This window comes from Cupressus sempervirens, chromosome 9, assembly GCF_028749045.1.
Source record: "Cupressus sempervirens isolate cs-2001-9-10 chromosome 9, ASM2874904v1, whole genome shotgun sequence".
Lineage (NCBI taxonomy): Eukaryota > Viridiplantae > Streptophyta > Pinopsida > Cupressales > Cupressaceae > Cupressus > Cupressus sempervirens.
The window spans coordinates 763,589,389-763,613,229 of NC_143126.1; the positions used below are offsets into that span (position 1 = coordinate 763,589,389).

General features: G+C 36.9%; 1 protein-coding gene and 2 pseudogenes across 1 annotated transcript; 1 reads left to right on the plus strand and 2 right to left on the minus strand.

The window, feature by feature from the left end:
• Window positions 1–36: 36 nt before the first annotated feature.
• LOC149540920 (uncharacterized) lies at window positions 37–20,229 on the minus strand. The gene is made up of 5 exons (XM_089801990.1): window positions 18,818–20,229; window positions 18,562–18,642; window positions 3,831–4,939; window positions 3,450–3,761; window positions 37–2,018 (listed from the first exon to the last, which is right to left on the minus strand). The coding sequence occupies exons 1-5, from the start codon at window positions 19,432–19,434 to the stop codon at window positions 61–63; spliced, it is 4,077 nt and encodes a 1,358-aa protein (XP_089658116.1). The 5' UTR covers window positions 19,435–20,229; the 3' UTR covers window positions 37–60.
• On the minus strand, window positions 2,018–3,422 carry LOC149540921 (uncharacterized; annotated as a pseudogene).
• Window positions 8,289–9,848, plus strand: LOC149540922 (cellulose synthase A catalytic subunit 7 [UDP-forming]-like; annotated as a pseudogene).
• Window positions 20,230–23,841: the final 3,612 nt, after the last annotated feature.

Here is a 23,841-nt window from a genome sequence, read left to right on the forward strand (position 1 = left end):
CTTTACCACCTCTAGTGATATCAGACTTCTTAAACCTTCTGTCTTTTCCAATTTGTGAAACTATCTCAAGTCAATTTCTTTCAAAAAAGTCAACTCTGCAAGAGTTGGAAGGGTGTTCAATTCTCTACAGTTATTTATCTTGAGTGTTTTCAATGATTTCAGGCTTTTTAAGCCTTCTATATCCTGCAATTTGGGGCACCCTTCCAATTCAAAATACCATAGAGAAGACAATTCTCCAAGCCCTGGAAGCCCATCTAATTCTGGACACTTATATATCTTTACCACCTCTAGTGATGTCAGACTTCTTAAACCTTCTATCTTTTCTAATTTGTGAAACTGTCTCAAGTCAATTTCTTTCAAAAAAGTCAACTCTGCAAGAGTTGGAAGGGTGTTCAATTCTCTACAGTTATTTATCTGGAGTGTTTTCAATGATTTTGGGCTTCTTAAGCCTTCTATATCCTGCAATTTGGGGCACCCTTCCAATTCAAAACTCCATAGAGAAAACAATTCTCCAAGACCTGGAAGCCCATCTAATTCTTGACACTCTATCTCTAGCACCTCTAGTGATGTCAGACTTCTTAAACCTTCTAGCTTTTCCAATTTGTGCAACCGCATCAAGTAAATTTCTTCCAAAGAAGTCAACTCTGCAAGAGTTGGAAGGGTGTTCAATTCTCTACAGTCAAATATTTCGAGTGTTTTCAATGATTTCAGGCTTCCTAAGCCTTCTATATTCTGAAATTTGGGGCACCCACTCAGTTCAAATTTCCTTAGAGAAGACAATTCTCTAAGACCTGGAAGCCCATCTAATTCTTGACACTCTATCTCTAGCACCTCTAGTGATGTTAGACTTCTTAAACCTTCTATCTTTTCCAATTTGCACAATTCGGTCAATTTAATTTCTTTCAAAGAAGTCAACTCTGCAAGAGTTGGAAGGGTGTTCAATTCTCTACAGTCAAATATTTCAAGTGTTTTCAATGATTTTAGGCTTCCTAAGCCTTCTATATTCTGCAATTTGGGGCACCCGCTCAATTCAAATTTCCTTAGAAAAGACAATTCTCCAAGACCTGGAAGCCCATCTAATTTTGGACATTCATATATCTCTAGCACCTCTAGTGATGTCAAACTTCTTAAACCTTCTATCTTTTCCAATTTGTACAATTTGGTCAATTTAATTTCTTTCAAAGAAGTCAACTCTGCAAGAGTTGGAAGGGTGTTCAATTCTCTACAGTCAAATATTTCGAGTGTTTTCAATGATTTCAGGCTTCCTAAGCCTTCTATATTCTGAAATTTGGGGCACCCACTCAGTTCAAATTTCCTTAGAGAAGACAATTCTCTAAGACCTGGAAGCCCATCTAATTCTTGACACTCTATCTCTAGCACCTCTAGTGATGTTAGACTTCTTAAACCTTCTATCTTTTCCAATTTGCACAATTCGGTCAATTTAATTTCTTTCAAAGAAGTCAACTCTGCAAGAGTTGGAAGGGTGTTCAATTCTCTACAGTCAAATATTTCAAGTGTTTTCAATGATTTCAGGCTTCCTAAGCCTTCTATATTCTGCAATTTGGGGCACCCGCTCAATTCAAATTTCCTTAGAAAAGACAATTCTCCAAGACCTGGAAGCCCATCTAATTTTGGACATTCATATATCTCTAGCACCTCTAGTGATGTCAGACTTCTTAAACCTTCTATCTTTTCCAATTTGTACAATTCGGTCAATTTAATTTCTTTCAAAGAAGTCAACTCTGCAAGAGTTGGAAGGGTGTTCAATTCTCTACAGTCAAATATTTCAAGTGTTTTCAATGATTTCAGGCTTCCTAAGCCTTCTATATTCTGCAATTTGGGGCACCCGCTCAATTCAAATTTCCTTAGAGAAGACAATTCTCCAAGACCTGGAAGCCCATCTAATTTTGGACATTCATATATCTCTAGCACCTCTAGTGATGTCAGACTTCTTAAACCTTCTATCTTTTCCAATTTGTACAATTCAGTCAATTTAATTTCTTTCAAAGAAGTCAACTCTGCAAGAGTTGGAAGGGTGTTCTCTACAGCGAAGTATGCAGAGTGTTTTCAATGATTTCAGGCTTCCTAAGCCTTCTATATTCTACAATTTGGGGCACACACTCAGTTCAAATTTTCATAGAGAAGACAATTCTCCAAGACGTGGAAGCCCATCTAATTTTGGACATTCATATATATCTAGCACCTCTAGTGATGTCAGACTTCTTAAACCTTCTATCTTTTCCAATTTGTACAATTCGGTCAATTTAATTTCTTTCAAAGAAGTCAACTCTGCAAGAGTTGGAAGGGTGTTCAATTCTCTACAGTGAAGTATGCGGAGTGTTTTCAATGATTTCAGGCTTCCTAAGCCTTCTATATTCTGCAATTTGGGGCACCCGCTTAGTTCAAATTTCCTTAGCCCATCTAATTTTGGACATTCATATATCTCTAGCACCTCTAGTGATGTCAGACTTCTTAAACCTTCTATCTTTTCCAATTTGTACAACTCGGTCAATTTAATTTCTTTCAAAGAAGTCAACTCTACAAGAGTTGGAAGGATGTTCAATTCTCTGCAGCCAAGTATGCAGAGTGTTTTCAATGATTTCAGGCTTCCTAAGCCTTCTATATTATGCAATTTGGGGCACCCGCTTAGTTCAAATTTCCATAGAGAAGACAATTCTCCAAGACCTGGAAGCCCATCTAATTTTGGACATTCATATATCTCTAGCACCTCTAGTGATGTCAGACTTCTTAAACCTTCTATCTTTTCCAATTTGTACAATTCAGTCAATTTAATTTCTTTCAAAGAAGTCAACTCTGCAAGAGTTGGAAGGGTGTTCAATTCTCTACAGCCAAGTATGCGGAGTGTTTTCAATGATTTCAGGCTTCCTAAGCCTTCTATATTCTGCAATTTGGGGCACCCACTCAGTTCAAATTTTCATAGAGAAGACAATTCTCCAAGACCTGGAAGCCCATCTAATTTTGGACATTCATATATCTCTAGCACCTCTAGTGATGTCAGACTTCTTAAACCTTCTATCTTTTCCAATTTGTACAATTCGGTCAATTTAATTTCTTTCAAAGAAGTCAGCTCTGCAAGAGTTGGAAGGGTGTTCAATTCTCCACATTGAAGTATGCAGAGTGTTTTCAATGATTTCAGGCTTCCTAAGCCTTCTATATTTTGCAATTTGGGGCATCCGCTCAGTTTAAATTTCCATAGAGAAGACAATTCTCCAAGACCTGGAAGCCCATCTAATTCTGGACATCATATATCTCTAGCACCTCTAGTGATGTCAGACTTTTAAAATTTTCTATCTTCACCAAATCATACGCCCAGTGAATAACTAACTCTTTCAACGCTAAAGGAGCCTGCAGCCAATTTGCGGTAGGATTAAAACAAGCACAACATGACTTTTAAAAAACATTATTTTAAAGTACCTAAAGGAAGATACTTACATCCGCATCAGTTTCCCACAACTCTTGTAATCTCACAGGGTGCACCAGTTCTAAAATTTTCAGCTTTTTCAGTGGAAGCCAGGATGGAATATTTTTATGTGGAAAGCCGCCACACTGAAGGTAGACAAGATCATTTGATAATTCACTATGGCTCATCAAAAAAAATGCATTACCAATAAAAATCTTTAATCCAAGAGAGCCGGGCTGAAGGGTACGCTCTCCTTCGTTTGTGTTTAATATGATATGACCTTGCAGGGGGCGGCAATTGACAACTAATGCACAATCCATTCCTCGGACTCGTACTGCTACTCGAATAGTCACAAGTAAAAATGAGAAACATTTTAAAGAAATGGTAATAATTAGATGCCATGACTAACAAATAATGAAAGAAAGTACCGAATTCACCTGTTGAGGCTGAATCTTGATAATTTGTGTTTCGGACCAAAGACGATAGGGTGATTGCTGATTGGCAATTTCTCTTCCCAAATCTCTCAAATGATCATGCATTCTAATACGATTATACCCTTCTAGTTCAACAAGACATTTGTTCACAAGCCTCTGCCAACCGTGCAGCCCATTCCAATCTGATCCGTCCCATACTGCAATGGCCCTACTGCTTCTGCTTTCGATGAAGAAACAGGCTACATCCAGAAACATCTCTTTCTCTTCTTCATCCAGAGCATCATAGCTTATTCTGAGCCTCAATTTAATGTCGTCTGGCACTATTCTGGACACCTTGTCTAATTGAGACTGCCAATAATTCTTGTCAGACATCCCGCAGACCAGACCCCTGAAGACCTTCAGTGACAGAGGCAGACCATGGAAAGCATTTATGAACTTTTCAGCAAGATCCTTGAATGCCAACAACGGAGAGGGTTGTCCGAATGCGTGCCAACAGAAAAGCTCCTCAGCATGAGCGACATTCAGAGCTCTGATATTATATATAATAGAGATACCCCATGCTTTAAGAACACCCAACTCACGTGTGGTGATAATAATCAGACTTCCGTGGCCAAGGCTGTCCTTGTCTGGCACTAGAGCATCTAGTTGATCTCTATGGTCCACGTCATCTAAAACAAGAAGCACAGGAACAGATTTCAGATGCCCTCTTAGAATTTCTTTGCCTCTGTCTACATTATTAAAATCTATGGTTCCGAGGTCAAGGTCCTTCAGAAGCTCTTTTTGTTTATCATATAATGCATCTTTCCTCGCAGCTTCGCGTACATCAGAAACAAAAGATGACCTACCATCAAAGGTCAAGGATTTCGTGTTAAAGATGTGCTTAGCAAGAGTCGTTTTGCCAGCCCCACCCATGCCCCAGATGCCCACCATTTGTACTTGTCCAGCAGCAGAATTGAGTAGAGCGTTGTTGAAGTCTTCTTCCGCTTCATCTAAACCCAAGGGATGCTTGGCTACATCTATTCGCACCTTCTTCAATTCTTTTAGAACAAGATTCACCACATTATTCACCGCCTTCTCCTCCTCCCTGAACATGAATGAACACAAGGAACCCAATTAAATAATCTCAAATAAGTACAGATACACAATTATAAAATTAGCACGGATTAAATTTTATATATACAGATAATACATCTAGTATTGTATTACCTAAACTGATAAAACAACATATCTTTCATAGAATTTTATGGTTTCTATATGACAGAGGAAACACACATAATTATAGCAGAGAAGATTTGATTTTGCCAATTAAAAATATTTAAAAGTTGGAAAAGAATAAAGTTATTACTATTTAATATAATAATTGTATCTATATATAAATCATATTATTATTATTATTATTATAATGTTTATATCAAAGTTCTATGATGAGGAAAAGTGTAGGATTTGCAAATTAATTTTTCAATATCATTAACAAAATTAAAACAAAAGATAATTCACAAAAATAGTGTAGATATTATTGATTGATGGTATATCAGATTTAGATCCAAACATAAATGAAACATTTGTTAATGCATACATGAATATCAAATTGAATATATGAATTGTCCTACATTAAAAAATATTATATTTTAACAATTGCAATTGATTCAATTAGCTTTGAAATTGAGAACTTAATATATTTCAAATAAAATATTATAAAAAACTTTTTTAATATAAATACAAATTAGCAAATCTTCAAACAATCTTTTTTGCAAAAAAAATTCTTTTTATTAATAAAAAAATATTATTAAAAAAACTAAGAGTCTATATAATGGTTAATTGTGAGCTTCTTAGTTGGGAGGTCTTAGGTTTGAATCTACTCAAACTTAGTAATCAAAATAATTAGTCATAACAAATAATAACAAGAGCTCACAAAATTTCAAGAATATCTAATCTCCAACAAGAATTAGATATGAAGAATAAAATATAATACAAAATATAAGTTCTTTATCTTAATTCCCAGGCTCACGTCGTTTCAGTAATCTCGCAATAAATACTTTATAAACTCAAAAGGTTCTAAATTATTACGAATATAAGTATACGTAAACATTCTATAGTAAACCATAATGACATTCTGTATCAAAACATAAACTCCTTCAAAAATTTCCTCATAAAATATTACTAATATATACATTTTAGCAAACAAATAAATTAAATCAATGAAATATTTTTTATATGTTAAATATAACCATCGTATCTTCCAGCATTTTGAATTTTTGACCGCTTTCGATCTTCGCCAATATTTTCTGTCACGGCTTTTACAATTTGGATGAGGAACCGCCGCTAGTTTTCAATGCACCTGCCCTACTGGTCATTCCGATCATTTGTGCCGTCCTTGCCGAGCTGTTCTTATTATCAAGTTCCCTCAGGTACAAGCAAATAGAGTCCAAACAGAATACAAAAAATATGAAATCAAAATGACAAACTGCTCATGTCAAACCACCTTCGAGGAACACATGATGCTCCAGTACTACGAATCAGGCAACAATAATCATATCTCGCTTAATAATTCAAAACTACAGTTACATATCAGGTACAAAGAGGATGCCGATTATCACATTAAGTCGATTCTCCCCATACACAAATATGGCCCAATCAAAGTTATGAACTCTCCCAGGAACTAGCAGTAGAGTCCAACTACAATGCTCAACTGATACGGCCAAAAATAGAACAAAATTACAACTCCAGTTTTTACTCTATGAAAACAAGGAAGTTAATTTTTAACCTCCTTCCTACACAATTTTTAACCAGCATGAGATTCTTGAAAAGCTTAGCATCCTGTCCAAATGCGGTGGGTGCAGGATCACAAAAAAAATATGTAATATCTCAAAAAAATGTAAAATTAAAAGGGCTTATACATAGTTGTTGCCCGGTCATAAAGTGTTTCAATTTTTGAAACTGTTAATCCCCTGGTTATGTGTGAAATATGTCCCATTTTGATCATTGAAATGACCATTTTATTTCTGAGTTTTCGTGAGTTTTTGAATCTTCACGTCTCCGGCTCGTCCTTAGCTCCGCCCAGCACTTGAAATTTTTAAAACCCGGTTTCTAAGCTCCAACTTATCGCAGGTTAATGTTGAGACTCAAAATACGTGTTTTCAAGTCTATCATTAACCATTAACCTCTGAAAAGGTTAATGATAACTTTCAAATTGCGCATTTTGGAGTAGGTTAATTAACCTCTCCAAAAATGCATTTTTCTTAACCTCTCAAAAGGTTAATGATAACCTTCAAAACACGCATTTTGGAGTAGGTTAATTAACCTCTCCAAAAACACGTTTCTTAACCCTTTCAGGACGGTTATTAACCTCTTGAATTTCTTGATGAAGGATTGGATATGCGAATGGCTCAAAATCAATGATCATAAGAATTCATGTTTCCAGTAACAAGTTTGCTAAGATGTGGAGAGAGTTGTAGGTGGTCTGAAACAACAAGAATACCAATGCCCATGTACTGTATGATAGAGTGCCTCTTGACATTGCGTGGGACTCTGAGTTCACAGTGTGACTGCAGAGGAATTGTGTAGAATTACAGACAAGCATGTGAACCATTTGATTGAATGCTTCATTCTCCAACCCGTGGTTTTGCATAGAAATCACAACTAATGATGGCACACAAATGAAGTTGGAGGTTTGTTGTTTGGGAATTGAAATCTTAGAAGAGTGAGCGCTATTGCTTGATGCCTCACTACCAGCCCGCAACACAACACAGAGGTTAAAGGATTGTTAACTCACATAGCAAGGAGTTTGGAATCACAGAACACATGTGAATTGTTTGACGTAATCGTTGACCAGTTGGTTATTGAAGGAAGTCAAAGGCATCCTAGGAGAAGGCTACATCAGAAGAAAAGCTTGAGTTGATTGATGGAAATGATATTATGGAGTCAGTCAGGGAAGATCTACAATCAAGTTAAAATCTTTTGAAAAGCGATGCTTCACTCCAGAAGATTTAGAGTCGCCACTATTTTATGTGTCTTCTGTAAAGCCACCAAGGTCTCTAGCAAAGATTCTAAGAGCTACAAAAGGAAATGATCTTGCTATGTTTAATCATGAGATGGGATCAAAAACATTAACTTCACCAATCTTTACTCCAAAAATGGAAAAACGCAGGGCAGTTCTCATCTAAATGGGATGGTCTTACTGATATTTGCACACTCACTCCAACACTTCAGCCACCTTTGAAATGCACAACATCCTCTGTGATTACTATAGATGGGACTCAAGTCTTGCCTTTTAGTAGGTAGCATAATAAAATTTCAAATTTGAACAGTCGACCATTTGCTAGCAGACGTTCTTGTCCTGGAGGTTCATTTGCTATTTTTGGTCATGTAGCTTCACAATCTACATCGATCAGATATTGACATACACTCGCAAGATCTATCTAGGTCTATTGAAGATGACACTTCGGAACCTTCCTGAATTGATACAGAAGGCGCACGAGTTGTTTGACAAAATGGGCCAACGAAATGTTGTTTCATGGATGGGGGTAATTGCTGGATATATGCAAGCCAGAAATGAGATGGAGGTGCTGAGCCTATTTTCGCAAATACAGCAGGCTGGAACAAAGCCAAACCAGTTTACAAGCTCTTGTGTTCTTAGCGCTTGTGCTGACCTACAAGCTTTGGAAAAAGGAAAACAGGTTAGAAGATGTGCGGCAAGTATTAGAGTTGATGTCTGAACAAGATACCATCTCGTGGAATGCAATGATTTCTGCCCATTCCGAGAACAATCAAGGGGAGGAAGCCATGAAAATGTTTCAAAGGACGTAGCACGGGCATGGGAAGAAAGCAATTCAACTTTTTTGGCAAATGCAAGAAGCACGCATCAAACCAGATCCTGTTACCTTTATCTCAGCGCTTTCTGCATCTAATCATTTAGGCCTAGTGGATGAAGGTCGTCGTTACTCTAACTCCATGACTAAACAATATGACATTGCACGAAGAATAGAGCACTACGCTTGTATGGTGGACCTTCTGGGCAGAGCTGGATGCTTGGACGAGAGCCTCACAATGCTGGACAGTATGTATTGCTATCAAACATCTATGTAGTGGCTCATAGGTTGGACAGATTTATGGCTCAGTTACAGAAGATATTTTGATAGGATTCAAAATGCACTGCCATGGATTGCGATCTATCTATTGTATTTCCTCCAAGGACGGCATTCAAAGGTTCTGCTCCTATTGATCTTTTAGATCGTTTGCACCAGGTTCTCCGTTGGGCATTAGGCTCTGTAGAGATTATGATGAGTAGACATTGTCCTCTATGGTATGGTTATGGTGGAAAGCTTAAGTTGTTAGAAAGATTTGCCTACACAAACACAATTGTGTACCCACTAACGTCAATCCCACTCTTGGCTTACTGCACACTTCCGGCAGTGTGTCTTCTCACAGGAAAATTCATCATTCCCACGCTGACCAACCTTGCCAGTGTATGGTTTGTGGTGCTATTTATGTCAATCATAGCAACTGGAGTCCTAGAGCTGAGATGGAGCAGCGTGAGCATTGAAGAATTCTGGAGGAATGAACAATTCTGGATGATTGGGGGCATCTCAGTTCATCTCTTTGCAGTTTTTCAAGGGTTACTGACGGTCTTGGGCGACGTGGACACCAATTTCACCGTTACAGCCAAGGGAAGCGAAGAAGGAGATGAATTTGGGGAGTTGTACCTTTTCAAATGGACCACATTGCTAATTCTCCCAACTACTCCGCTCATACTGAATCTGATGAGCGAGGAGAAGGTGTTGTCTGTCCATGATATTATTCAATCAATGGGGCGCAATTCTTTACAGTGCAGTAGAATAATGGATTCAAATTCTTGGGGTGCGAGCATAAAATGCATGAAGAAATGTCCTCCTCCACAATCCATGATAACCCAAACGGGCATTATGAAAAATCAGTGCATATCGGCATTACAATACCTCACCTTAATGAAGGAGAGAAGAGCAATGGTGATATGAAGATGCAGCGTGAAACTACACACAAAGTAGCAAAAAGTGGTGAACCATTTGCCACCTTTCCTTCACTTATGATTGAGATGGTAGGCAGATTGGAGCATCATGTAGATAGTATACATGAACTTGGGAAGGTCGCTATGTTTGAACTTTAGCTCACATATAATCTATCAGGGATCTATAAGAATCGATTATTCAATCATCCCCTCTAAAATCCAAGTTTCTGAGCATATAGGTTAATTTCGTTGAGGTTAATTAACCTCACCCAAATCACGTGTTTGGGAGGTGGTTATTAACCACGAAGAGGTAGTTATTAACCTCTATGTCTATATAAGGACACTTTTTGGCTTTGGAAAAAGGGAGCACTATGCTAAAATTTTGATTAGGAGTTGATATTTGGAAAGTATGTACAAATTTAATCTTTGTAATAAGAAATTTCTCTTAGGTTCTTGGTGCAAGAAAATAAAGCAACGTGCAGTTTGAGTTCTCTTCTTCCAAATCTAAATTGTTAGAAATGTTGATTCTCTTTGTAGTGAGCATTCTCACCATATGGTGTAGATGTTCATGAATCTGTGGATCAACATTGTGCTAGTAATAGTTTTCAAGCGTAGATCTTGATTGTTGTTATTAGCAGTTTTAATTTAGTAGTTCAAGAAAGCCTTGGAATCATGTGGTGCATTCGTCATCATCAGCTTTCTCACCTTTTAGTTTTAGATTCTTTATTCGAAAAACCCTTTAAAAATTATATCATACGAGGGAGCTGCCCCTCTAAACGCAGAGGAAGGCCGCATACCAAGGGCCTATCCAACTGTTGTGAACAGTTTGCCACACACTCCATTGGGCAAATTCTATTGTGACAAATCTGTTTACCAACAGATTTTTGGCGACTCTACTAGGAAGACTGAACAAAAAATATTGACAGTTGCCTATAATGAAGCACAATGGTGCTTCCGCATGAGAACATTTTTCCAGTTCTCCAACCAAACCTTGGCTTCCAAGATACCCAGGAGGATATTATTTCAGATTTGAACACTCTAGCCTGGAGGTGTAGACAAAGTGCTCAACAATACCATCTAGTGATTCAAGTTCTTGAAGAAGAAGAAGAGTTTGGGGAAATCTTGCGAAGAGCTCCTATTGGTCACAACGTTGTAATTATTGAAACAATAGTAGTTATCCCGAGAAGAAACAGGCAAAATCTTGGTCATATCCAAAACCAAGTGAACAATAATCAATAACATGGTTGATGAAAGGTACCTTCCCTAGAACGAAGGTTGGTGACTCTATTTTAGAGATTGATTATCGACGACTCTATTGAAGGCAGCAACTCAGAATCATGGTTTGGTACAAAGGAAAAGTTGAAAGTGACAGTGATAGTGATAGTGATGATGAATATTTTTCATATCCAAAGAAACAGATTCTTGATGAGCCTCTGCAAGTTGAATTCTTGAAGAATTTCTATGGCGATAGGAGGCTGGATCCTAAAATGGTTCATCCCCACTTACTTCAAGTTTTTCAAAAGATTGAAGAAGAGGATGGAAAGGATTATGGTTTTCTTTTTCATGATCAAAAATCCTTTTTGGAAAAAGATTTAGTGTATAAAGATAAATAAGTCTTTGCTGAAAAATGTGCTTCATGTAAATCAGCAATGAGGAATGCTAAAAATGTCTCTCATGCACCTGCATCTCAGCAAAATTAGATTGATCCTGAGCAAGCAAGCTTCTTGAAAAGTTTCTATGGTGTACGAAAACTTGATCTAGGAGTAATTCATCCATATTTGCTTCGAACTTTACAAAAGATAGATGAAGATGATGGTAAAGATAATCGGTTTTTCTCTCACAGACCCAAATCATTTTTAGAAGGAAGTTCCACATGTGAGCATAAGGAAGAACTTGATAACAAAAGTGTTTCTTGTCAATCAAAAATGGATAGTGGTGGTCAAAAAGGTGTCCCCATGCTTGCACCTATTGCTCATCAAAGTCATACTTCCTTTGATCCCAATCAGGTTGAATTTTTAAAAAGCTTCTATGGCAATGCACACTTGGATCCTAACAAAGTACATCCTTCTTTACTTCAAACACTGCAAGAACTTGAGAAAGAAGACCCATGGAAGAATTATTTTCTTGATAGTAGAACATCTTCTGATCCAAATGTTGGAAAGGATTCATCTAAATCTTCATGCATGAAAGAAGACAGGGATCCTATGAGTAATGAAGGAGATGTTTGAGGAATAGAATCTATAGAAGAAGAAGGGTTTGCTAATGTATCAAGGCATGACTATAAAAATTTCCAAACCAAGGAGAGAGTATTCAATCATCTCGATCCTAATGAGAAAGAAATAGAAATATCATAATCTCAAGAAACTATGCAACATATGATTGAAGATGAGGAAAATGTGGATCAAGGTGAATTTCATACAACTTTTATTCCTTCTTGGTGCCTTAATGTTTTAGATGATGACTTCCTATGTGGAGAAAATCTTCCAAATCATCCTTCGATGACCATTCATGATGATAAATCTATTAATGATATCAATATTTTACATATCATAGAACAATCTGAAACTACTATCATTGATGGAGATAAGAGCACCAATGAACTTCTACAAATATCTGCTTTCTCCGAAGAAATGGAAACCTTTACCTTTGATGACATTGATGAACTTGTGATTAAAAGATCAGTTGATGAAAAAGTTAAAAATCAGCTTAGAGGAGAAGAAGATGAATCATCTAGCCTTCATTCCTTATCATGCATGCCAACTTTCACACTTCATAAAGGATGTCTTGTACAAGAAATGATGATTCAAAAGGAGATAGATATCATTGGACATACTGAAGATGAAAGCTATATGAATATGAAGACAATTTCCTCTATTCCAACGAAGTGAAATTAAATTCCTATGGATCATTCAAAGTTCAAGAAAATCCTCTTTTTGAGTCTTTTCATCAAATAGGAAATTCTATGCTAAAGAACTGCTATGAGAAGAATAACCATGATGAAGAAAGTAATGAGTTAGCAGAGGATCTCATGGAGGAATCCAGTGAAGAAAACTCTTATGATGTATTTACTCCAAGATTGTGCTCAAAATCTTTGGATGGTAAATTTCTCTATGAAGAAAATGTTTACTTAAATCCTTTATTCATAGAGAAAGGCATTTCTATTGATGATTCTCAAGTTGGTATTCGAAGACAAGGTTTGATGGCCATAACTCCACAAGTTGCTTCACGTCACATATTATATGAAGGCAATCTAGTACGAGGTTTGATATCTTTGAGTCTTAATCACCAGAAGGATATTATAATTCAACTCTTTGAAAATGAAGTTATCAATGCCATGCCATAGGAAGAAGAGTTGATCTTGAAGTCTGAGATTTTTAATGAATCTTGGTTATTTGGATGTGTCCCTTTATCTAGAGAGGCGGAAAATGATATGAATATCAGAATTGGAATTCCAGGAGCCAACTTATATTCGAAACCACAAGAATCTGGTAGTTTCCACATGTTAGCACGCCATGGTATTTATTTTACCCAACCAGTGAATGGATTTGCATAATTATACCTTGAGTCACTGGAGGTAGGGAAACCTACCTTGTATATAGTCTAGTTAGGAGTTTTTGTTGTGCCTAGTTTGCTTTCAGTTGTCTAGTTTTTGGTGCTAGTTTTCTCCCTTTTGCAAAGTGATCCCTCAAGTGACTCTATAGCCCCAATGGATAAGGCATTGTTTTAATTATTCTGGATTTGAGCTTCATCCTTGTTAGTCCTTGTCCCTAGTTAGAGCCAACTGTTGCCCGGTTATAGAATTGTTCCAATGCTATAAGCCACAATTAATCTTTTGAAACTTGCCCCATTTTAATCATTGAAATGGTATTTTTATCTTTGAGTTTTTGTATTTTTCTAAACTTTCATGTCTTCAAATCGTTCCCAACTCCGCAAAACACTTGGAATTTTTTAAATCTAGCTTTTGAGCTCCAAATTATCGCAGGTTAATGTTGAGACCCAAAATACGTGTTTTCAAGTCTATCGTTAACCATTAACCTCTCAAAAGGTTAATGATAACTTTCAAATTGCGAATTTTGGAGTAGGTTAATTAACCTGTCCAAAAATGTGTTTTTATTAACCTCTCAAAAGGTTAATGATAACCTTCATAACACGCATTTTGGAGTAGGTTAATTAACCTCTCCAAAAACACATATTCTCTAACCTCTTTGAGACGGTTATTAACCTCTTGAATTTCTTGATGAAGGATTGGATATGTGAATGGCTTGAAATCAATGATCATAAGAATTCATGTTTTCCAGTAACATGTTTTCTAAGATGTGGAGAGATTTACAAGTGGTCTGAAACAACAAGAATACCAACACCCATGGACTATATGACAGGGTGCCTCTTGACATCGCATGCGACTTTGAGTTCAGAGTGTGATTGCAGAGAAATTGTGTGGAGTTACAAACAAGGCACGCTACCTATTTCATTGTCTTCTCTCAATATTACATCCCATGGGCAGATAGACGGTGCATGGGAGTTGTTTGGTAAAAATCCTGCAGGTTGCACAATGACAGTCCACGTAACTGCACACTTGAATATTTCATGATTCCCTTTCATCTTGAAAGATGTTATTAAATCATTTTCAAATGGATTGAATGATCAATATGATAAGAATGTCATCTTACTTGCATGATAGAAAAGCATCTTGCATCATCAATTTTACATAATGTTATGCTTACGGCTGGTATATGACCAATTTGGAGGAAAGGGAATGGAGCCGTGTGCAAAGAAAATTAAGTTAGTAAAGGAGCCTGCGGTTTTCAAAAGATATTACCAGTATTTTCTATAATCCATGTACGTATTGGAGCTGAGGTGATACACATGAAAGGTTTACATTGGCATCCTCGTTGCCTGTGCCAAATTGGAGCTATAGAACAGGGTATGAGCATCTATCAAAACATGAAGAATGGAGATATCCTATCAGAGTTGTGATTGGTTTTGTGAGGTTATCTACACCCTCTAACTAGCGGCATTCAAGATTGTTACTGAATCAATAACTCCATGGTCCCTTCGAGCCACCATGAGGAGAAGAATGATTATTTGCCCACTGTCTGAGAACCATATCATATGTGGTTTCTCTCTTTCAATGCACACCAATGAATTTGGCATCTCTGGCCCTGATTCCAATTAGTGACATTCACTTGGAAAAATGATAAGGTACGATGACTATTTGATGGAAGACTCCTCCCAGTCCGTGGCCACATAGCATCTTAGAAAGTCGGCAAAGCACACTTGCAATAATTTCAACATTCCAAATATTCAAAGAATGTGCAAGTTTCATGCTCAAATACTCTTCAATCTCCAGCCTGTGGCATTAGGTGACTTTAAACATTCGCAACCTCTCGATAAGAGCATGAAATATGGGTGTACATGTAAAAAAAAAGAACATGAAAAATGATATGTGTGGTATGAGGAACATAGTACCATGAAATAAAGATGAAGTATTGCAGTAACCATCAAGGTGTGTGACTCGTGTGACAAATTGCATTGAAGGCAGCATTGTGATAGATTAAGAGAAAACTGTTTGTCCAAATGCTCTCCACACAGTTTCATAGAAAGACTTCCATGCTGTTATTAGTTCGAAGAGATGGCCAAATGAGAAACATGCCATTCCACCATGACTTGAAGTTCTAAATGAAGGAGGAGTCAAGCATGAGACAATAGTAGTAGTACGCCAAATGTTTGAAGAAATGCCAATAATATCATGTGATGGCAAACCCGGTGTCCATAGCAGAAAATTCAAAGGAAGAGTTTAGTCATCTATTATAGTTGAAAGTGTCATAGTTGACATGTACTCAGAATATAGAAGCATATGGGAGAGCACACACACGTAGTCAATATGCATAGCAAAGACATGAACTTCAGTATCGATAGAAGTGCCATCCTTCCTACCCGAGTCATAGCAGAAACACTCAAATGATGTTTGTGGAGCCATTGGACAACTCTTATAAAGAACCACATTTGTAAAAGCTTGGAAAGTAATCATGCTCAGTGTTTGATCAAATTTTACCCATAGCAAGTATTTAAATGAGCTTGTCCAATGGTAATCTAGATGCAATTTTTGTGAAGACATATCACATGTTGAGGCATGTAAACTCTCAAAAATCCCTTAAAGGCTTGCAGATATTCTAATTTGAAAATTTTATGCTCAATGGGTAAATATAATCATCCAATATGATCAATGTCATGGAGGGTATGTATGCAAGATTTGATCATATCATCATATGATCTTTTCTATTTTTTAAAGGACCATAATCTTGGGAGAACGAGATGCTCAGAAATTTTTAATGCAATTGGAGACTTGATGAACGGATAGTTACTATTTGATGGACATGTCTAATGTCTAAAGTTTCATGTCACATAGGTTAATTTTGTAGAGGTTAATTAACCTCACCTGAATCACGTATTCTGGAGGTGGTTATTAACCACCAAGAGGTAGTTATTAACCTCTATGTCTATATAAGGCCACTTTTTGGCTTTGTAAAGGGACTTTTTGGGCTTTGGAAAAAGGGAGCACTATGCTAAAATTTTGATTAGGAGATGATATTTGGAAAGTATGTAGAAATTTTGTCTTTGTAATTAGAAATTCCTCTTAGGTTCTTGGTGCAAGAAAATAAAGGAATGTGTTGTTTGAGTTCTCTTCTTCTAAATCTAAATTGTTAGAAATGTTGATTCTCTTTGTAGTGAGCATTCTCATGGTATGGCATAGATGTTTATGAATATGTGGATCAACATTGTGCTAGTAATAGTTTTCAAGCGTAGATCTTGATTGTTGTTATTAGCGGTTTTAATTTAGTAGTTCAAGAAAGCCTTGGAGTTGTGTGGTGCATTTGTCATTATGAGCTTTCTCACCTTTTAGTTTTAGATTCTTTATTCAAAAAACCCTTTAAAAATTATATCATACGAGGGAGCTGCCCCTCTAAATGCAGAGGAAGGCTGCATACCAAGGGCCTATCCAACTGTTGTGAACGGTTTGCCACACACTCCATTGGAAAAATTCTACTGTGACAAATCTGTTTACCAACAATAGTAAACATACATAGTGAAAGGGTGTACTGCTCTTCTAATTAAAATACATTGCAATCTACTCTCGACTCCAGATCGGAACACCCAATGGCTAGGCAAGCCTCGGGAACCAATCAAGGGAATAAAACCTGGTGATGGAAGTGGGTTTTTAGAAAGAATAGATGCATGCCAGTTAATAGAACAACAAAGCTCTGAACAGGGGAAAGGGGCAAAATTAATGGTTGGCGTTATCTTCTGATTAGATGAAGTGGTGAAATGGGCAGAAGGCTAGGCATTGTACCTGCGAAGAATCATGCACTGTAGCTTTGTGGACAAGAACTTTCCAAAAATTTGAAGAACTTGTATTTTAGATATTTTTCAATTAAAATATAAAAATATCTCTGAGAAAATTCAATCTAGCCAATCATAAAAGAGATCTTAATGACTGAAAATTAATTTTAAAATAAACTGAATTTTTAACTTTTATAAGTTATGTAATTTTACTAATAAAAATTAATTGTAGTCCATCTCTACCAAAATTACTTCTACATCCAGGGACTAATACATTTTAGCCTTAGCTCCACTCTCTTAGGTAGGAAAATTTTTAGTCATCAAAATCATTTTGTAGGCCTTGGTTGTTCACAATCTTAAGAAGAGAAGAGTCTGTCATGATGCACAATTGAAACAACAACAAAAATGCTCTTAAAAAAAAACTTGGTGTTTAAAATGTTCAAAAGATTTAGGTGAGGCTTTGTCATAAATTGAGTGGACATAATTAAAGAAAATAATTAAAACTAGCTTAATGTATATATGGTTGAAAAGGCTAATGATCATGGTTCGACATCAAGAATGGATAATACTTTTTTCCTGGTGAAACCATAAAAGTGTAAAAATAATGTTTGTTAAAAAAGTTGTACATGTTTAAATTAAAAAATAGATTTTATTTTAAATTTTTCTTATTTTATCTCTGATTTATGCTTACTAATTTATGCAATTGTAAAACTATTTTTGATGAAGTATAAATATTAGCATGTGGTTAAGTGTGAAGCAAAAGTTTCTTATATGAATTGTTAAGTTTTATACAATAGTCATATATATGTATATATATGAATGTATATATATTTATGTACAAATATATAAAAATATTTAGACATTTATTTAAAAAATTGAACATATCTAATTAAAAAATTAGATTTTATTTTCAAATTTTCAATTTTTTTATCTATAACTGATCCTAACTTTTAAGAAGACTGGGTACAATTTTCAATTTCTTACTACTAATATGATAGTCTTAAAAATTTGATATAAAAAGATTGTTATAAATAAATAGAATAATTTTTTTTTAATAATTCTTAGGACCATTAAGAAACTTTAAGATAAGCATATTAATAAGAAATTGCAAAATGTGAATCACAATTCTAAAATAGAAATATTTCTACAATTAAATTTTAAAAAACTAAATCAAATTTATAATTTATTAATCAAAGTATCAAAAAAAATATTATTACCATCTAAGACTAAATTGATAGAATGATGCATTGATGATTGTGTAACGTGTTATTACTAAAACCAAACTTAAAGCCTGAACGCTTAATACAAAAGGAGGGATACTCTAAGAAAATACAGGAATATTTGGTAAGCTAACCGAAGGAAATAAACTAGTCTGTACTTACCCTTGATTACTAATGGTCTCGCCAGTGTAATTGGAAGCTTGATGGAGTGCCAACTTCCAGCTGAGCATTTTTGAGTTGTATCTGCTCGGGTGGAAACAACATGCAAGCACAATGGGCCAGACATATATAAATGTGACAGATTAAAAAATAAGAAAACAGTAATAACTAAGAGCATTTGATTATAATATATTTCTTGATAAAGTCCAGTCAACTGGGCATCCAGCAGAGAAACAGAGGACGAGTATTTGTGATGTACCTCCTCTTTATTTCATGCTCTTTGAAGACCTCTCCATAGATTCCTTTTCCTTCAATCGTCCATCTAAGAGTAGAGGGCTCAACGTGATAGAAAATGGGGATAAATTTGATCTCGGGTAGTTGTAGTATGAATTCCAACTTAGCCAAACACCAAAGAGATCGTGCATAATTCTCAGAGAAAATCGCTATGTGAACTGAAGAAGTACGCATTGCTGCTTCTAAAGCTTCTGGGAAGAAATCCCCAACTCTCAGCTCAACTTTGTCCAGAAATACTCTCAGTCCAGTGGCGTCTAACTTTTTGTAGATATTGGTGGCAATACCGTGTTTGGCATCTTTTCCATAATGATTTATAAAGACATGATAGGGCAGGTGTTTCGTTTGGGAGGAGGACTCGGTAGAGGTATTGGCAGGAGTAGGGAAGGCATATAGTAGGCCATCAAAAGCACTTGTTGTGGCAGCAGGGGCGGGTAGAACAATTCTCAAGCCATCAGAAGCCCCTATTCTACAGAAGACTTGATGGCCGGATGCAGCATGGGCAAGGACAGCATTTGTTAGGCCATCAGATGAATTTCCTAGGGCATACTTGGGTTGTCCAGTGGGATTAGAAGGGGTTGCCATTATGATTAGACACAAAAAAGAAGGCTGATAAGAGCGATTTCTTCGGATTTGAAATGCTTGACAAGGTTGGCTGAGGCTTTGCTATAAATCCAGGCTAACAGAAACTAGGGAAATAGAGAAACCATTGATTAAACACTAATTGAAATTTTTTTTAAAGAAAATTGTTGATAATAGAGGCTTAGGGTTTCAAATGCTGCTACGATGAGACTTTCCTGTAAAGAGGTGAACAGAAACCAGGAAAACAAAAGGAAACCGGAGTTGAGCTGGAGAGGAACGGAGAAGAAAGTGCCCTGGGAGAGAAAATACTTGTTTGGAAGAAACGTAGACAAGATGGGGAGTTTTGTTGGAAAACTTAATGCAGCGTTGACGTTTGCCCCTGGAGCCAAACACCCACCTACCACCTGACAACTCAGAACAGATAGAAAACATGAATGCGGTAGGTGAGATTTTTGAATTTGAACGTTGAGAGGGAAAATGGAATGTGATAAAAGGAATGTTATTCATTCATTCATAGAGCGCAGATCAAGCAGATCAGATTAGAAGTTGCAGAGAAGAGCAGTGGAAGAAGATCAGTAGATCCAGTTGTCAGAGTGCAAAGAAAGGAGTTTGTTTACTTCGTGCCTGCAGTCGCACATCTTCTCTCTGTTCACTCTGTAAGTTTATTGTTCATTGGATTCGACTTGTGAAGCAGTGATTGCTCCAGGCATTTTTGTATGCAACCACTAGAGCTGCAAGTTTAAAGTTTGAAGTATTGAAGCCGTTTGAAGTTTTAGGGTAAATTTAGGGTTTTCTAGTTGAAGCCGAATGCTCCCAGATCTTGTATTATTTTAAATCAAAGTTAAATACTAAGCAAGCAGGCATACTCGAATTTATTGTTCTTACTCTTCTATTCATTGCATTTGACAAGTTTGGTCGAAAGCTTAAAGTTTTGGCTTTCTGATTTTAATGGTGAAAGCATTCACGTTGAAATATTTCCTAAGTTATATTTCTTAAGTTTGAAACAGTACACTCGGCATCTTCTTTCTCAGTTGGAGCCGAGCTCACTCGACATCCATTGGTGCCGAGCAATTATTGAGTGCCGAGCTCACTCGACACCTCTTGCCTGTCACTCGGCATCGAGCAAGTGCCGAGCTATCTGGCACTCGGCACATTCATGTGCCGAGTAAAACTGGCACTCGACACCTCCATGTGCCGAGCAATTTTTCCAAGTTCCGAGTATAAATTGATTTTAGGTTTAGGGTTGTGAGTTGTTGAAATATTAATTTGTATATTTCTCACATGGTATCAGAGCTTTGAGGCCCCACATCCAAAGTGAGTTAGGGAATTTTTTTCTTGGGATATTTATTATGGTAGGAGATGTAGGAAAGATATGGCAGCAGCCACCATCATTTAATGGACAGAATTATGATACATTTGCAAAGAAGATGAAAACCATCATGGTTGCAAATGATTTGTGGGAGTTTGTGGTCAATGGATTCAATAATGTGACTGATCCAACTCAGTATGCTACTTTCACAAATGCACAGAAGACTCATTTGAAAGAGTCAAGGAGGAAGGATGCTAAGGCATTAAGCCTTATTGAAGCAACAATGACAGAGATAGTATTCCCAAAGATTGCAGCAGCAAATTATGCAAAGGAAGCATGGGTTATCCTTGAGACAAACTTCAAGGGGACTGATAAAGTCCGTACTGTAAAGCTACAGAACATCAAGAGGGAGTTTGAGAACCTTCAAATGAAGGAGAATGAATCAGTTGTAGACTTCAGTTCAAGAACCTCCAATGTGATTAATCAACTGATGTCAAATGGAGAAGACTATCAAGAGCAAAGGACAGTGGAGAAGATATTGAGGAGTCTACCTCACAAATATGACCATTTGGTCATGACCATAGAAGAGGCAAAAGACCTCACTATTTTGACAATGGATGAGTTGATGGGTTCTCTTCAAACCCATGAGCATAGGATAAATAGATCCACATCTTCTTCTACCCAAGATTAAGCATTCAAGGCTCAATCAAATTCAAGAGGAAGGGGGAGAGGAAGAAATGGCTCAGGCAGGAACTCCAGAGGCAGAGGTTAGGGAAATGGAGGACAAAGAAATGTTGCAACAGAAAGCTCAGGAAGAGTAGATGGAGCAAGTAGCTCACAAAATACTTCAAGAGGAGGTAATAAAAACTACAACTCAAATAAGAGTAATGTAGAATGCTACTACTTTCATAAATATGGGCATTATGCAAATGAATGCTAGAAGAAGTAGAAAGATCAGTCAGGACAAGCAAATGTGGCTGATGTGAATATGGGAAGTGAAAACACTGCCTTCATCATGTGTAATGTTGGTGAAGAAGGAAGCCCTGAGTTTTGGTACCTCGACAGTGGATGTAGCAACCACATGAGTGGTAATGAAACCTTGTTTTCATTCATTGACAAGAGTTTCAAATCAGAAATTAAGATGGGTAATAATGGAACCCTACCAGTTGTGGGCAAATGATCTATTATGGTCCGCACCAAGAAAGGTGAGAAAAGGAAAATACAAAATGTGTATTTCGCCCCTGGTATGAAGCACAATTTGATGAGCATTGGTCAGCTCATTCAAAATGGATACAAAGTGCTGATGGAGAATGACATGTGTGTCATTCAAGAAAAGGATGGGAGCAAGAACCTACTTGCAGCAGTTCAAATGACCAAGAACATAATGTTTCCCTTCAGGATTGAGACATGTTTCTCATCTCAAGTTCGTGGTGCACCTCCCACACAATCAGCTCAAAGGAGTGTGATTGAAGACCCCTCACGGCTATGGCACCTCAGGTATTGTCATCTTAGCTATGCTGGTTTAAATTTATTGTCAAATAAAAGAATGGTAGAAGGTTTGCCACATGTAGGAAATTCTTGTGACAAGTGTGAGGCTTGTATTTTGGGTAAGCAACATAGGCTTCCCTTTAATTCTGGAAATTCTAGGAGGGCTAGATATCCATTAGAATTAGTGCATACTGACCTAGTCGGTCCTATGCAAGTTACTTCCATTGGGGGGAGTACTTATTTTATGACATTTATTGATGATTTCAGTCGTAGGACATGGGTGTATTTTTTAAAGAAAAAATTTGAAGCATTTGAAAAATTTGTAGAATTTAAAGCCTAGGCTGAAAGAGAATGTGGACACTATATCAAGGTCCTAAGATCAGATAGAGGAGGGGAGTACACCTCCAATTCTTTTGTAAATTTTTGCAGGAAACATGGCATAAAGAAAGAACTCACAGCCAACTATACACCACAGCAGAATGGAGTGGCTGAAAGAAAGAACATGACCATTGTTGAAATGGCAAAGAGCATGATGAAAGAGAAAGGTCTCCCAGCTGAATTTTTGGGAGACGTTGTGGCAACAACAGTTTACCTAATTAATAGGTGTCTTACAAAGGCAGTTCGTGACAAAATTCCAATGGAAGCTTGGTCACGAATAAGATGGACAGTTGAACACTTAAGAGTGTTTGGATGCATAGCATATGCACATGTGCCTAAAGAGAAAAGACAAAAATTTGATGACAAAGGTGTGAAATGCATTTTCACAGGGTACAACCCAGAATCAAAGGCATACAAATTATATGACCCATTGAACAACAAGATGGTGCTTTCAAAAGATGTGGAATTTCTTTAAAATTAGTCTTGGTATGGACAAACTGATGAGTCACTGAGCACTTCTAGTAAAGTGCCAATTATGAGTGAAGAAGATGCTGATGAACAACAAGAAGAAGGAGTAGATAGAAGAAAAGGCAAGCAGATTCAGACAGTGCCGGGCTCCTCTAGGCATGACCGAGTGTCAGTGCTGAGTACCAGTGAAGATCGACCAAGTCAGCAATGCAACAGTAATGAAGATTCTAATCTCACACTCTCCTCCCTGTTACCAAGAAAGACCAAGAGTCTTAGGGAGATATACCAAGATGAAAGGTATGAAGATTATGATGAGAGTGTTAATTTTGCATTATTTTCTCATAGTGATCTAATATATTTTGAGGAAGCTATTAAGGAGAAGAAATGGTGTAATGCCATGGATGAGGAAATAGATGCCATAGAAAGGAATGAGACATGGAAGCTAACTGAATTGCCTCCTAAGAAGCAAGTGATTGGAGTGAAATGGGTCTATAAGACCAAATGCAATGCTGAAGGCAACATTGATAGGCATAAGGCAAGGCTGGTAGTCAAGGGCTACAAACAGCAATATAGAAGAGATTATGATGAGACCTATGCCCCGGTTGCAAGAATGGAAATCGTGTGTGCTGTCATAGCAATTGCAGCTTAGCACAAGTGGAAGGTATTTCAATGGATGTGAAGTCCGCCTTCCTAAATGGTGTATTGAAAGAAGAAGTATATGTGGAGCAGCCACCTAGTTATGAAGTTGCAGGTGAAGAACATAAAGT

Coding starts and splice junctions, on each gene's coding strand:
- LOC149540920 (XM_089801990.1), bottom strand. CDS start 19,434: ATGGCAACCCCTTCTAATCCCACTGGACAACCCAAGTATGCCCTAGGA. Junction 18,643..18,817: donor GAGCATGAAATAAAGAGGAG/GTACATCACAAA, acceptor CCACCCGAGCAG/ATACAACTCAAAAATGCTCA. Junction 3,762..3,830: donor GGTACTTTCTTTCATTATTT/GTTAGTCATGGC, acceptor TGACTATTCGAG/TAGCAGTACGAGTCCGAGGA.